At 41.2% G+C, this 16690-nt stretch overlaps 1 protein-coding gene across 4 annotated transcripts in view; it reads right to left on the reverse strand.

Moving 5' to 3' along the window:
- TRAPPC13 (trafficking protein particle complex subunit 13) overlaps positions 1-16690 on the reverse strand; it is a 55080-nt gene that overhangs the window by 25980 nt on the left and 12410 nt on the right. For all 4 annotated transcript variants that reach the window (XM_082243105.1, XM_082243104.1, XM_082243103.1 and 1 more), the window contains exons 2-6: positions 8686-8754; positions 6503-6602; positions 5800-5884; positions 5517-5644; positions 2011-2083 (exon numbers count right to left, since the gene is read on the reverse strand). In XM_082243105.1, the coding sequence (XP_082099231.1) occupies positions 2011-2083; positions 5517-5644; positions 5800-5884; positions 6503-6602; positions 8686-8754 (455 nt within the window). The remainder of the gene's footprint in view (positions 1-2010; positions 2084-5516; positions 5645-5799; positions 5885-6502; positions 6603-8685; positions 8755-16690) is intronic.

The following is a 16690-nucleotide window of genomic DNA, read 5'->3' on the forward strand; positions in this document are numbered from 1 at the left end:
AAGGTAGCGCTCTATGCAGATGATTTAATTCTCCTTCTAGGAGACCCTGGCCCTTCACTTTCAGAAGCACTATGGATCCTGGGCCGCTTTGCGGCCCTTTCGAGTCTACATACTAATTGGGGTAAATCCCTTGCATTACCGATTGATCAAGAGGCTAAAAGCTTTGTTGACCCCAATTCTCCTTTGCAATGGGCAACAACGTAAATATTTAGGGATCAAAATTTCGCCAAACCTTAAGGATTTTAGACATCTTAAATTTGTCCCCAGCTCTTCAGTGGTGTAAACAGAGATTGAAAGTCTGGTCACATCTCTCTTTATCCCTTATCAGGAGAATTGAATTAAAATTAAAATCCTTCGTTTTTTTTATACAGCCTTAAGCACGCCCCAGAGTGGCTGCCAAAATTATTTTTTAAACAATTAGATTCACTTATAGGCTCCTGCTTACGGCAATCCCAACCAGCTAGATTTAGCAGGAAAGTTTTATGCAAACCTTGGAGGCAAGGGGGCTTGGCTCGCCCTGGACTTTCATACCTACTATTAGGTGGCCATGCTTACCCCCGCTCATAACTGGCTTATCCTTGATGACACAAATGTCTCAGTAGTATTAAAAGCTGTGCATTCAGGATCCTATGAGACCCTCCGTAATCTCCTCTACAGGGTCTGAGAGTCTCTCACCTGCCCCTTACAGCAGTTATAAGGGCTGTTATTAAGGCCTGGCATGGTTTGGTTCAATCCCATGTTACCAGAATTCCATTCCTTACCAGACCCCAGTCTTTGGGCTGCTAAAGGAATCAGTTATCTTTCAGATATTTGTGATGGGAGTGCACTATTTATATTTGATAGGTTGAAAGATGTTTACACTGCCTAATGCACTCTTCTTAGTTAGTAGGGTGATGCGTACTCTCTTGTGTGTCTTATTATTTTATGCCAGGAAGGCAATAGTGCTCAAGTGGAAATCAGACCCAGCCCCTATTCTGCCCTTCTGGCAGCGTTTAATCAATAAGGTTGTACCCCTATACAAAGCTCCCCATTTGTCCTGGGGTTGCCCTAGGAAATTTGAGAGGGTGTGGCACTTGTGGGACAGATTCGGAGTGTCCAACGGATGATCAGGAGTCCACAGACTGAATTCATCCCCCCCCCCCCCCCCCCCGATAAGGTTTAGTTTCAGATATTAACAAAATGGATTCTTCTATAGGGACTCACATTACATTTGTTCAGGTAAGATTCTAAAAACACGAGTTACTAGTCTTCCGATACATTATTTTTATGGGTGAGACATTATTTTTATGGGTGAGAGGGAACAGGAATCTCCTTATAATTCATCAACCCTTGAAGTGATTTAAGAGCATTTCAGAGCGAGGTGTATTGAAGGTGTCTCTTTCCCCCTTTTTTTGGGGGATCTATAATAGGAGGTGTTAATAATAGTTCAACATTTTATGTATTAGCTGGGGAATCCCCAAGGGCTATGTTTTGTACCTATACATCTCAATTTTTCAATAAAAATACATTTTCAAAGAAATAAAAGTATATTTGTTCTATTAGGATTTAATTGTGTCTGCACATGGAGGCTGTCATATTTGTCCATTACATGTGAAGCTGGCTCGGCTTCTTGCCTAGTAGTACTGCACAGTGGTTGTGCTCTACTGTTCCTCTTCCCCAATGCAAATCTATAAGTTGGTGAACTGACAGAAAACAATGCACTCTCTCTGTGTGGCTAAAGCTGGGTACACAATATTTATTTTTATTTTTTTGTGTTTAACCCAGTGAGTTCAGTAATCTTCCCCGCTGAGCTTTTGTGTTCTGAGACATTCGGCCTGTGTGTACGGGGGGGCTTAAGGCTTATCTCAGCAGTTAAGTGAATTGATAGATAGCCAGTAGAGAGCAAATCTGCCAGTCGTCATACAATACATAATCGTACATGAAGACAGTTAGATAAAAATTATTAATACTAATATGTTTTAATGCAAGATCCCTTAAAATGTTCAACATATTGTAATTTGTAAACCTCACCTGGAATTTGAAGAACTTTCTGAAGTACATCTTCTCGCCTGTCTGAGTGGTGTAACTTACAGCACACACCAATCTGGAACGAAGAAATGTGTATTTTTATTAGCAGTGTTCTCAATACAAGAAAGGTACTCCTATTCCACTGTCTCTGTACTGGCCCAATCCACTAAATCTGAAAACACACTGCAAAACACACAAAAGGGAAATTTACCAAGACTGCAGTAGTCAGAATCTAGAGCAGCTGTGCATGGCAACCAACCTTACAATTTTAAAGCTTAAAGGAGAAGTACAGCCAAAGCTCGTTTGGCTGTACTTCTCCTGTGTATCACAGGAGTGCAGTGCATTCTGAACTCCTGGGACCCAATTTCAGCAGACAGCAGACTGAAGCCCGCTGTCGGCTGACATCACTGAGCTGGTCCAGGCTGGGGAAAGATTGCGGCCATATGGTCGGGATCCAACCAGATGCCTGGACCAAGCCACTGAGTCTCTGAGCCAACCACTCCTGCCCCTCCACAGCCAAGCGCTTCAGTAAGCGTGGGGGGCAGAGCAGAAAGCCGGTGACTGACAGTAACCAGCCCTCTGCTCACGGAGCACTGAGAACCGAGTGATCAACGGTGTTTGATCGCTCGATTTCCAGTCTTAGAGCCGGCGGGAGAAATCCACCTAGGCAAGTACGATTAAAAAAAAAAAAGACAGACCCTCAAATTCTCTTTTAAGGGCCCTTTCACACGGGCATGCATTCTGGATCTGTCTGTTTTTGATGGATTCAAAACGGAACCACAATGTATCTCTAAGGGCAGGCAGATGTAAACAGACTTACGTCTGTTTATATTCGCTCACATTCAAATAAGTTTATGCCCGCAGAAAAAAAATGTCAGCACGCCTTTCTGTTTTTGAGGACACCAATAAACGTAAACTGAATGAAGACATAATTTGCATAATGATGTAAACTGAACTAAAGATGGATGTGCAAACAAATGTAAAACTGAACACAACCACTTTGCACCACAGAGTGACACAGGAAATCATTTTTTTTTTCTGTGGCCATCAAATTATTCTCTGAGTGCTGGATGCAAGGATTTCATTTGGTTTATGTGACAGATAGAATATGAACCAAAAATACAGAAAAAACACATGATACAAATGTTATAAATTGAATTACAGTTTAGGGAGTAAAATAGGTATTTGATCCCGAAGCAAAACATGACTTAGTACTTAGTTAAGAAACCCTTTCTGGCAAGCACAGAGAGAAGATGTTTTTTTTTGTAGTTGGTTACTAGGTGTGCACACATCTCAGGAGGGATTTTGGTCCACTCTTCTTTACAGATCCTCTCTAAATCCTTAAGGTTTCTTGGCTGTTGCTTGGCAACTCAAAGTTTTGGCTCCCTCCATAAATGTTCTATACGATTAAGGTCTGGAGACTGACTAGGCAGCTCCATGACCATAATGTGCTTCTGCTTGAGCTACTCTTTTGTTGCCTTGGCAGTAGGTTTTGGGTCATTGTCATGGTGGAAGACCCATCCACGACCCATCTTTAAAGTTCTGGCTGAAGGTAAGAAGGTTCTCATCCAAGATTTTACAATACATGGCCCCATCCATTGACCCCTCAATGTGGCAAAGTCAGCCTGTACCTTTAACAGAGAAACAGCCCCAAAGAATAATGTTTCCACCCCCATGCTTGACTGTAGTAATGGTGTCCTTAGGGTCATAGTCAGCATTTTTCATCCTCCAAACATGGAGAGTGGAGTTAATGCTAAAAAGCGCGATTTTAGTCTCATCTGACCACAGCACTTGGTATTAATTGCAGTTATTGGTAATTTTATTGTTGTGTCTTATTGTGATTTTTGTGTTGTCTTTGCTGAATGTAATTGTATCATTGTAGTTTCCCTTTTGGATTCATAAAATATTCTGAATCTGAACAGAAGACAGACATACAAATTGATGTAAACAGCTGTAAGCTGAATAAGTATTCATAATTTCCTGGGGCATGTAATCTAGATCAGTCTGTCAGTTTCAGAATAAACCATAATGTACTGTAAGTCTGTTTACATTCGCCTACTCCAGGAGCTGCATGGAGCATGTGATCAGGTATTCCTGAAAAAAACTGACAGATGAACATGATCGGAAAACCCATGTGAAAAGGTCACAGAGAAGTCCAGGACAGACAAAATGTGTACCTTTTGAAATGGCTTATTCTGAAGTGTTTACAGCTAGCATGGTGAGGTTGGATAAAAAAAAAAAAAAAATCCTGGCATTTGAACCATAGTGAATCAGGAGTTTTACCAATTTGATCATTTTTGATTCACCTGAATATCCTGAATGTTTCTTTGCATATATTTTTTCCAGGAGTATCAAAAAGTTTAGCACTGAAATTACCTAGCTGAAACTATCTGAAATTGTATGTAAAGTCTGTCCGCCGGCCATACTCCTGGGTTTGTCTATCCTAAACGTCCCAACGCGTATCCTCACGGTCACGGGGAAGTCACGTGACTGACGATAGGCGTTGGGACGTTCAGGATAGGTGAACCCGGAAGTGCGGCCGACAGACTTTATATACAATTTTAAGCTTGTTTTACTTCACTGAAATGCGAGTTGTAGATTTTTATTTCAATAAATGAGCCGTTACCTACTACACTATATGGAGCCCTTGTTCTTCCATGTTACCCTGTCCGATCTTGGGATGATCTTGCATCTGTCAAAGAAGATTGATTATACAGAGGATTTCTCCATCGCTGCCAACCAGGGAATATTCCATAATCGCCAGTGGATTTGCTTTATGCTGTTGCCTTACAGCAGTCAGGTAAGGGTGTAGCGCACCCGGAGAAAGCCTCCTCTCCCTGCATCCCTTTTTTTCTTGCCTGGTGGTGGGATTAATTTACTTCACCCCCTTAAAGATCATCGGGTGTTCCATTGTTTATATCTCAGGATCTATTGGATCTGATTCACCTTCTGGATTGACAACCTATACATGCTATTGGATCTGATTCACCTTCTGGATTGACAACCTATACATGCTATTTGGAGACTTTATGATTTTACAGTTTGTTTCACATTTATTGGTTATGAGATTTTTCACATAATATTTAAGGGTCACTTATTGTCTTTCCTTCACCTGTTTGTCCATTTACCCTTTTAAGTCGTTCTTAAGGATACTCCTTTAATATCCTTTTTTAATTTTTATGTATCATTTCACCTAGTGCCAATCTATTTGTTTATACAAGTCACTTGTCATCATCACTCTTCGTTTGAAGTCCTCACACATCTACCTGATTAATATTGATTTCCACGTTTGGGTTATTCATTGGGGTACATCACTTACCAGATCCTATTATTTATTTAGTGCAGCACCTATCTTTTCTTTTTCATCTCATTTTTCTCAGACTAGGATAGGCCGACTGGTGGTTGCAGCTCTAACATTCCTTTCATCATTTGTTTACCTTTTTCAAGATAGCGCAGGGGTTATTCTCCTATATTTTAGTTGAAACAATATTTTTATTATTATTGCTTACATGTGTGTGCCGATCTCTTTAACTTCGTGATGAATGACATCATCTATACAGCTGTCCGGTCTCAATTCAGCCACCACAGCACTGGATGCAGACAGGTTGAGCCGCTGGGAACTTGTCTGCAGGTCTGCCTGTAGAAAGCATGCAATACATTCATGAGTACCATACACCGGTATTTGCACATTGAAATTTACCTCCCTCACACACTGGACAACATTAAAGGATGACCATTTTAATGCCATAGCACATAAAACATTATGTTACGTTATGAGTAGAAATGGCCTACCTTGACCTGTATGTCTTTGACTGTTTGATTGCTGTCATTGTGAACACTGATGTAGCTAGAGAACGTTTCACCTAGGAAGATGTTTCTTCATTACCATGTAAAATGAATGTAAAAGAAAGAAAAAAAAGTTATGCTTGCATTATAAGACTTACTCTTGGTTCTAAGAAAACAGACCATTTTAGGCCTACAAGGATAAATCACATAGGCCAATTTAAAGTGGCTGATCGTTTAAAACTGGGATTGTTGGAAACCTTTAAAGATTACCATGGAAATAAAGGCTGGGGGCTGGGCGGGTCTCCCTCTACTTCGGGACACAGTTTGTTCCTAGTGGGGTGACGGAAGGGGGTGGGGGTGGTATGACCTGGTCTAACCAGTACGGCTACTATCTTGAATGGTCCTACCAAACGAAAGACAAAAATGTTTAAATGTTTTGACAGTATGTACTATGCTAGATGTTCTAAAAGACATTTACTTTAACAGCCATTGAATGTTTTGTACATTTGTCTACCTTTTTGAAACCAATAAAAAAAAAATTGAAATATAAAGTGGCTGATCGGAATTGAGTGTACATTTTTCTTGCACAAGTAGTAAACCAACACTGATAGGAAAGCATCCCTAAGGGCAGGAGTGTGACCAATCCCAATTTTTAGTGTAATGTAACATTGCTAAATAGTCACTGCAACTGTAAAGAGAAGGGTCATACCCAAAATTCTGTGGTAATGTTAACATTTCTCCCAGCATTAATATTTCTGCTCCTTTCACCGTAGAAGGGTCATCTTTCATGAGGCTATTAAACAGGTCACCTATACACACAGAACAAAATAACTATTAAGGGACATTTTCTAAGTACAAAAACTGCATAATTTACATCATCAAACTGCTTCTCCACATACAAGGGGTCAAGTGCTGAAATTACATTAAGCACAATGCTTTCTGCTGTCTACAATGGTAAATTTCATTCAACAGGAAACAGCCCAGGCTGCTTGTCAATCAATAGGCATAGAGGCTTTATAGGTATCCTTTCCTAAGAAAATCACAGAGACCCTTGGTGCGGACCTCCTCTTGAACTTTTTTCTGGATGGTATGCTAAACCTCTTGCTTCAACACTTTGGAGTTAATTTACTAAAACTGAAGAGTGGAAAAATCTGGTGCAGCTGTGCTTGTCAGCTTCTAATTTCAGCTTGTTCAATTAACCACTTGACCTCCGGAAGATTTACCCTTCAAGACCAGGCCATTTTCTGTGATACGCCACTGCGTTAATTTAACTGACAAATGTGCGGTTGTGCAATTCTGTACCCAAGTAAAACGTAGATCCTTTTTTCCCCCACAAATACAGCTTTCTTTTGGTGGTACTTGGATCACCTCTCCATTTTTTATTTTTTGCAGTATAAATAAAAAGCAAAACCCAGCAAAGTCGGCGTCTCAGCGATTTGGACAGTTCCATTGTAAAAAAAACTGGTGCTACTTGTCATACGATTAGGACCTGTCTCATTTTTATGTGGACCTCCGCTAAAAATGCTAGGTTTAAAAAAAAAAAAAAAATTGAAATGCACCTTTTTGGATGTAAAAAAAAATGTGTATGGATTTTTTCCCCCTAGGAGCCTCCTAGCATTGCACCCGCAATCAGTGTATCGCGGAGCAATGTCAATTTCCTGCACAGTCTCCTCCAGCTTTTTGCCTGCACCTCTGTATGGACTTTCAGTTCCAAAGCTGGATAAAGACTGTATAAACTACAAGAGAGCTCATCAGTGCCCTTGCAATCCACTGAGCACTACGAGCTGTCTGCCTGGTGGCAGACAGGACTTGTAGCTTCTTCATTCACAGAGTCCTGTGAACGAAAGACGCAGCTGTGAGGGGATTGGTTTTTAAATGGTACAGTGGATGCAGGGAGAATAATCCCCACCCACTGTTCTAGGGAAGGGTGGGGTGGGGAAGCTGAACATGTTGCATCCTAAATAGGGGTGTAATATGTTATTAAAGGCAAACTTATCCTTTAAACTGCAAGTCTGGGCAAAATCAAAACCTATGCCTGAGTTCTCTGTTTCTGGATTATGTCAGAACATCCTTCTTTTTTATAACTAAGCACTTGTTCCCCCCCCCCGCGCTGCCTTTTGTTTCTCCCACTCGCCTGCTATTTTAGTGCAGCAGAGGCAGCATTGTTGGCTCAGTACAGGATGTTAGTAGCTCTCTGAATATCTGTCATGGTCACCAAGCATTTTGCTTTAGGTTAGGAATTTTTAAAAAGAGAAAACATAGCTAAAACGTGCATGTATTGCTGAGTTGTACTGAGTATGTTTTTCAGATTTTGCCCACTTTATAGCCCTGTGTTGGTGGTCTTTGGGCTTGTGTCAAAGGCATCAGTTTGAGATGTTTCAGAGATCATTTAGAATAAAATTTTCAGGTACATTTAACATCCTAACTTGCTTTAGGTACGTTCACACCAAACTCCAGTTTGAAATCGTGCAACTTCACCTGAACTCACACGATTTCAAACCCGCATTTCAGCGCGAGTTTGGGGGCGATTTGAAAGACATCTATGCAGGTTCATGCACAGATGTCTATTGAAATTCCCCCGAAGTCGCCAAAAGTACTGCAGGAAAGACTTTTGGAAATCGGTGTGGCGCTGCAAAGTCGGCGTCACACCGATTGGAAGAGTGTCATTGCCGGCAATAGGCTGCGATCTGGCATGCGATTCAACATGTCAAATCGCGCCGATGTGAATGGAGGTTCGAGCAGGTTTTGTACTCCTATAGACATGGAAATGTAAAACAATTGAAGTGAATAAAGGTCAGTTGACACAGGCTCTAAGGCGCATAAAACACTTGATATCTTGAACTCTCTCATTGATGTTTGTTCATTTTCAATTTAATGCAGAAAACATTTTACCTGGAAGGTCTCGTTCTTCACATGTTACTGGGATATTGGTAAATAAAGTTGGTTTTGTGAGGCGCATCACTGGAATGAGAAAAAGGGAAAAAAAACCTCAGTACTTTGCCATTGGAGAATTGCTTTTTCAGTCATTGTTTTTTCTTCTACTTACAAAGCGTAGCATTTCAAACAGCTCTTTACAGAATACACTGTACCATATATTCTTGTCAGTCCTCCCAAAGAAGAAGCCTATAATCTAAAGCGGTTTCCACACTCATACAATCAGAATGGGCACTGAACAGATATAGAAATAACCTACCTTGATGCATTAGATCAAAAGGCTCCACATTTTTCAAAGGGCCAGTTTACTGCCCATCAAACTTTACGAGGGCCGAACTGTGGCTAGTGGGAGTAAAAAAATAAAATGTAATCTCTGGTGCCAGTGGGAGGAACCGCGCCCCATCGCTGGTGCCAGTGGGAGGAACCGCGCCCCATCGCTGGTGCCAGTGGGAGGAACCGCGCCCCATCGCTGGTGCCAGTGGGAGGAACCGCGCCCCATCGCTGGTGCCAGAGGGAGGAACAGGCCAAAGACAGCAGCATTGGAAGTCAAGAGCCCTGTTGTAATACATGTTCCCAGCAGTGGTTTAAACCTTGCAGAATGCTTTAGTCCAAACGGACTGTCTTCCCCTCACATTTCATTTAGGCTAGCAAGTTTAGTCCACCTGTGATGAGCAAAGCCCTTAAAGAGGAATTAAATCTCAAATACATTGCTGCCAGATAGGCATCTTATGACACAAGAGACTATTATCCAATTATGTGTGAGCAAAAATGCTGTTTATTTTCCTTGCACGTAAATGGGTATTCTATAGGGTTGCATTGATATCGGCACCGATACTGAGTATTTTTACGAGCACTCATACTCATGAAAATGCTCCCATACCCCAAATCGATACCTTTGCGGTGCGATTTGAGCCCATACAAAATGATTGGGCTCAAATCGCACTGCAAAGAATGCCATGCGATTTGAACAGGAATGCGGTGCAATTCCTGTCCAAATCACATGCGGTTTCCATGTCCAGACTTGTCATAGGGACTTCAGCCTGGGTTTACACAGGAGCTGTACTCGTACTTGCCATAAATATCTGGTATTGATCCAACCCAAATTCTTGGAAAAGTGAAGATTCACCTAATTTACGAAGTTCTGGAGCAACTGCACTTGCAAAGTGTACATTCTATTTGCATTTATTACACCAACCCCTATTTGTCTCTTCTGGGATAAACCCTTCTCCCTGCCTGTCAGCGTTTCTGTACACTGAGTCTTGCATGTGCAGCTCCGAGTACATTTATGGCACGCTCTGTGCTGTGACAGCGTGTCTTCCATAAGCATGCTTGGGAGTGTGGTCATTGCGACCTGGCCAACCAAGTGGATCAGAAGAAAATGGCAGTTTTCGTGACTGACTGGACTGATCACAAGCCAGCAAGTCTGCCATAATGTGTCAATATGCTGTGCATACTAGCACATCAATGGCTAAAAGCTTCTAGGGCCCAAGTTAAAATGGTGCGCAGAAGCTAAAAATTGGCCTGGGCAAGAAGAGGGTGAAAGTGTCCAGTAGTAAAGTGGTTAAGCCACTGTCCTAGAACAAATATGCAGCCAGTGTTGCCATGTACTAAAGCCATTGATTGAATCAACAGGAAAGCCAGTCAAATAGAATTTCCTGCAATGGACAATGGGTTTCCTATATATGTATCCTAAATAGAAAAAATATATTTAAATAGATTTTTACTCCAAAAAGCATTTTACTAAAATAAATTTGATGAAAATCACTAAAAATCAGATAAAATTTTTTTTTTTAACTTTTTTTAAAACATCGATTTTTATCCACACTGGTGACAACATACAAAGAATTTAAAAAGGGATGTATTTTTCCTTTAGCTTTTCTTACGCTTTTTTTTTTTAGCGCAAAACAGCTTCAAAAACTGCTCAGTGTGCAAAAAAAAAAAAAAAAAATTTGAATTTCCTATTCTGCTACATATTTTTGTTAAAAAAAATCCTATTAAGTGTATATGGATTGGTTTTGCAAAAGTTAATTAGCCTAAAAACGATGGGATATGTACTGGAATTTTTTTTACACTAGTAATGGTGGCGATTAGCGACTTATAGCTCAAGTTGCATAATGTCGGGGATATCAGCTCAGGGGTGGCATTGCTGGAGCAGGCGCCCTCCCCTAGCTGCCAGGGGAGTGATTGCTCCAGTAAGGAGGGGGGAAACTCAATTATTAGGACAGAGAAGGCAATCTGTCACAAAGACCGTGGTCACCAAATGGTATGATGTTTACCGGGCACTCGGGCTTGGCATATTGCAGATCGGATGGACAGATTTTTGGGTGGGGCTGGGGAGGTCCCAGCTGTCATGGTATACGTTGGCACCAACGACAAAAGGGAGAGGAAGGTGGAGAGTCCTAAAAAAAATGGTTTCAGGGACTTTGGTAATAAATTGAAGAGAAGGACCTCCAAGGTGGTTTTCTCATAAATACTACCTGTACCTTGATTCACACCAGAGAGGCAGAAGGAGCCAAGGGAGCTGAACAAGTGGCTGAGGAACTGGTGTAGGAAGGAGGGATTCAGGTTTTCCGGAGGACTGTGCTAACTTCTTAGTTGGTTACCAGCTCTTTAGAAGGAACGGGCTGCACCTTAATGGGGAGGGTGCAGCTCTATTGGGAAGAAAGATGGCCACAAAGTTGGAGGGGCTTTTAAACTAGGTGTTGGGGAGGTTTCAGAGGAAGCGATAGCTGGCAGTGAGCAAAGGACAGAGGGTAATAATGGAGTCAGTAGTGATAAAACAACCATAACATCTAATCCTGGGGGTGAATGAGTTGCCAAATCAAAAAAGAAGCCTGAGAGCACACAAGAAAATATTATGCACCCGTACAATACTGAGAGCTAAGCAAAAAAGTGTTCCTTAAGAGCCGGTTCACATTAGAGCGATCCGACTTGCCAGGGCGACCTCACAAGTCGCGGTGCGCTGCTCGCACCACGACCTCGGAGCGGCCAGCACAGACTTCATAACATTGAAGTCTAGGCAGGTCGCCCCAAAGAAGCTCCGGACCCTTTTTCTAAGTCGGAGCGACTTGTGTCGCTACTATTAGAATGGGTCCGCAGCTTCTATATGGAAGGCGACCTACGGCGACCTGTCAGGTGACCAGGTCGCCTGACATGTCGCCCCAGTGTGAACCGGCTCTCACAGTCTCTGTGTTTAAGATTTCATACACAGAAACTAAAGTGGTCTTCATTTAAAAAAATGTAGTTAAATGTTCTAATTTACAGATCACATGCAAATCTATGTGCAGTAATGTAACTTTACAATATAAAATATACAAAAGGCAAACAATGAGAGTCATCCTTTTTATTAAAAGATAAATCAATCAATGTTCTAAATCATTAAAAAAATAATAATAATTATATGCGATATAATGTGGCATTACAAAAAGACAATATAAAATACTGTTTGGTTAAAGCCAGTCTTCACACCCCCACCAATACTTGGTGTCTGCCCCTTCAGATCCTGCCAATGACTGGTAGCTGCATGTATTCCAATAGCAATTGGTGCTCTTTGGTCTCTTTTGCTTACTAAAAATGCAAAATGGCAAAAAATGAATCCGTTCTAATGGCTACAAATAATAGGGGAAGTACAGAGGCTAAATATTTACATCCATTTGTGTAAACTTGGGCAAAAACAGTAAAATAAATTTTAAAATACTAAAAGAATATAAAAATTCATATACATTTTTTACAACAAAAAATTCATATTGCAAACAGGTGGTATTAGGCCCCGTTCACACTGGGGCGATCCGACTTCCCGGGGCGACCTCGGAGCGGCCGGTACGGACTTCATGACATTGAAGTCTATGACGGTCGCTCCGGATCGCCCCAAAGAAGCTCCAGACCCTTTTTCTAAGTCGGAGCGACTTGTGTCGCTCCTATTAGAACGGGTCCGCAGCTTCCCTATGGAAGGCGACCTACGGCGCCCCAGTGTGAACGGGGACTTAAACTACTCTCACACATAATAAACATATCTAATAAAAAACCAGAAAACAATCAGATTCAGGAGGAAAAAAAAAAAAAAGTCACAGTGTAAAACTATTCACGGCTTCAAAATTACTTCCAAGCTCTATTCCAGTGAATACCAATAAAATAATTACTCAAAAACTTTTTTTCAGAATGTGGTTTACCAAATTTTAGCCAATATGATACATTTAAAATAAAATAATAAAAAAGATTAAAACCATGTAAAAATATTGTATGCAATTTTAAAAAATACATCAATTTATATTATGGGGTTAATTTACCAAAACTGGAGAGTGCAAAATCTGATGCAGCTCTGCATAGAAACCAATCACCTTCCAGGTTTTATTGTCAAAGCATAATTGAACAAGCTGCGGTTAGAAGCTGATTGGCTACCATGCACAGCTACACCAGATTTTGCACTCTCCAGTTTTAGTAAATCAACCCCTATGCCAATGGCTCCTGCTGCTGCCAAAAGCCAATCAGGAGTGTGAGTCACCATAGAGGCTCTCGTGGACATTGCTGGATAGAGAGTGGGCTTAGGTAAGTCATAAGGGGGTCTGGGGCTCCTGTACACAGATGTTTTTTAACTAAATGCATAGAATGCATGGAGGTAAAAAAAAAAAAAAAAAAAAAAAAAAAACCTTGTACCTTTACAACCACTTTAAGACTACACAAATTATAATGTTTTACATTGCAAATAATAATCCTTAAACTGACCACACCCCCAATTACACATGTAATCCCTAGGATTTGCTTAGATTTATCTTATAACCAAGCAGACAGGCCCTTGCACTACATAGCTGTCAGCAAATCTCAAGTAATCCACATTCACAAAAAAGTAAGTTCACATTCACAAAAAAATAAAAATGCACATTTTTTGCATGTAAAAAAAATCTAAATTATTTTTTTTTTTAAATAAAATAGACCTGTAAAGCATAATACCTGTAAAGTAAAATACATGGGTGATATAAAATAGATTTGGCTAAAAAAGATCACTTAAGAGGAAGAAATCACTACAGAGGAATAAATAATTGAATAGATACACAATTGTACTTCACCAAAAACATACGGAAACAGGCGACATAAGGACCATGGTCAGTGTATATGTGCGTGAGGGAAGATAAAGTAAAAATGCAAAAAAAAAAAAAAAAAATGTAAATAAAAATAATAATATAGATGAAAGTAAATTTAAATAAAACTAAAAATAATATAAAAATTAAAATTAAACTAAAAAATGAATGATGAAAATAAAAATGGATATGAAAGTAAAATAAAACATAAAAAGTGAAAATAAAAAATAATAAAAAATAAAATAAAAATATTTATTCCTCTGTAGTGATTTCTTCCTCTTAAGTGAGCTTTTTTATCCAAATATATTTTATATCACCCATGTATTTAACTTTATATTATCCAATGCACATTCATTTTAGATGCCTTTAATCTGCTGTTATTGCTAGATATATAGGTACTTTTGCCTGATCCACATCATCTAAGGACTTTGTTACCGATCAGCTGTGTGTTTTTTCCTCTTTGCCAATCTGCATATCAATGACAGTCTGCTTCTACTTAAACCCCCTGAATACTACGGCTCACCAGCACCTGATGAAAAAGCGCGCATGTCCGATCGGGACCCTGCGAATGCTCAGAAACGCGTCGTGCATGCCATACATACTAAGCATTTCAGCTCCCTGGTGACGTGGCCGCATTTTTCTCTCCATCTCCACATCGTAGTTGCCTCCCCGGACACAGCCGGCACTCTTCCTCTATATGACGGACGGTTCCCAGTGCATACTACCTGAGTGTGGATAGATGGCACCACCTAGAGGAGCTTTTACTTTATGACCTGATGATTTTAAGCCTGAATACCGTGGCATCTTGTGAGTTGCTACAGCTGTGAAACACCAAGACTGAGATAATAGTGACCGTATCACCAAAATATCGCAATCACCCTGCGCTTTATGGAAAGAAATTAATAAAATATGTCAAAACTACAAATGGTGGCTTGACATATAGCTGCTGCTTTAAAATATTACAATAACCAAAAAACATGTGTATAATCCTCTATAAAGTCAATGCATAAGAAAATTCAACACATAAGCAGCGCTTGAGAACCCTGTACAAAAGTCCACATCAGTGAATGAGACAAAGTCCATAGGAGAGTGAATCCACGGATGAAGATATAGGAAAAAAAACTTCCACCACACCACGTGTCCCCCTCAGGTATTGCTCACTCACCAGATAATAGAGTAATACGAGCCATTAGATATCCTCCTGAATCACCAGATGCTTGTCACTCCACGATATTTTTGGCACAGAATCTCCCCAATCCGTATACCATATATCTAGCGATCCAACTCCAGTATATGTATCAGGCAGTGAATACACAAACAAGAAAGGGGCTCATAGGGCAGTATATCAATGCAGAATTTATTGTTAAAAACCCCCCTAATCCCTCAATCAGTGCACTCACAGAAAGCAAAAGTAAAACTCTCATATCACATTTGTCATTGGGCTGATCGAGACCTCACCGCTCAGTGTCACTCCCGCTGCTCTGTGCCTCTGTATCACAGACTTCAGCTCACAGCCGGCAGGGTGTGAAGATAAGTCTCATGCAGCCGATGGAAGATGATGTCGGGGTGTCCAGGTGCTCACGCCCTGACATGTTTCGCCAACAGACTGGCTTCTACCGAGGGATTAGGGGGGTTTTTAACAATAAATTCTGCATTCTCCTCTATGCTTCCCCATAGAGGAGAATGGGTGGCCCGATCGAGTCCTCCTGAAAAACAGACAGGGGGACATAATCAGTCCGATCGCGTGAAAGGGGCATACAAGGTCTAACCATTTACACCTATCATCCAGTGGGGGAGCCCTCCACGAATTCATAAAACACAAGTACTCCAACAACCAGGTTGATATGGGCTCAACCCCTACTATCATACTCAATTACCTATACTTATAAACCACTCTATTGAGAACCCTCTAGGGCAGGGGTGTCAAACTCAATTTAATCGCGGGCCACATCAGCATTATGGTTGGCCTCAAAGGGCCGGTTATATCTGTAGGATAAGATGTCCAGAGCACCCCACACCCCCTTACATGAGATGTCAAGAACCTCCACCCCCCCCCCACCATCAGAAGTCAAGAGTCACCCACCCTTCCTTACATCACAATGCACTCCCTTACCTTGTGCTGCTGCCCGGAAAAAGATGCGGGTGGATCTGGGAAGAAGTGCAGGGTCTGGAGAACCAGAGGAGGGCTGGAGTAGGCTTCCAGAGTCTGCTGAGACCAGGGAAAACAAAGGCAAGTTGGTGTTGCGGCTGCACAGAGAGGTGCAGGATCTGTAGGAGGAGTTCTTCCCTCCTCTCTGCTGAAAATTGCTGAGAAATGGGGGGAGGGAGGGCCTTTTTGCAGCTGCACAGAAGAGTGCAGGATCCGGCAAAGGAGTTCCGTCCTCTCTGCTGCCGGCTACAGAGACAAGGTGGCGACAGAGACAAGGGGGGTGTCGCAGCTTCAGGAGAGGTGCGAGGGCCACATGAAATGGCCTGGTGGGCCGTATTCGGCCCGTGGGCCTTGTGTTTGACACCTGTGCTCTAGGGTTAACAATTCTATTATCCCAGTGAGAGGAAGAGGTGGGGGGCTGTGGACAAAAATGTGCAACTATTCTATTCACATACAACACTTGATCTTTATTGTAAACAATAGAAAAACAATTATTCACATGAACAACATGTACCACAAGACACATTTAAAGACATCTCTTATCCAACCTTCTCCTGCTCTATACTTCACTTATTTCTTTATAAAACTCCAAATTTATGCAGAACTATATTTTAGTAATCTCATGACCCCTTAGGGGCATTTAGCTGCAGAAATAAGAGATATCAAAGCATAATTTCCACAGGGTCACTGCTTTGATAGGTCTCTTGTATTCATTGAACGGATGCCCCTGAGAGGGAGG

The sequence above is a fragment of the Pelophylax lessonae genome, assembly GCF_965119305.1.
Source record: "Pelophylax lessonae genome assembly, chromosome: 1".
In the NCBI taxonomy this organism is placed as follows: Eukaryota; Metazoa; Chordata; class Amphibia; order Anura; family Ranidae; genus Pelophylax; species Pelophylax lessonae.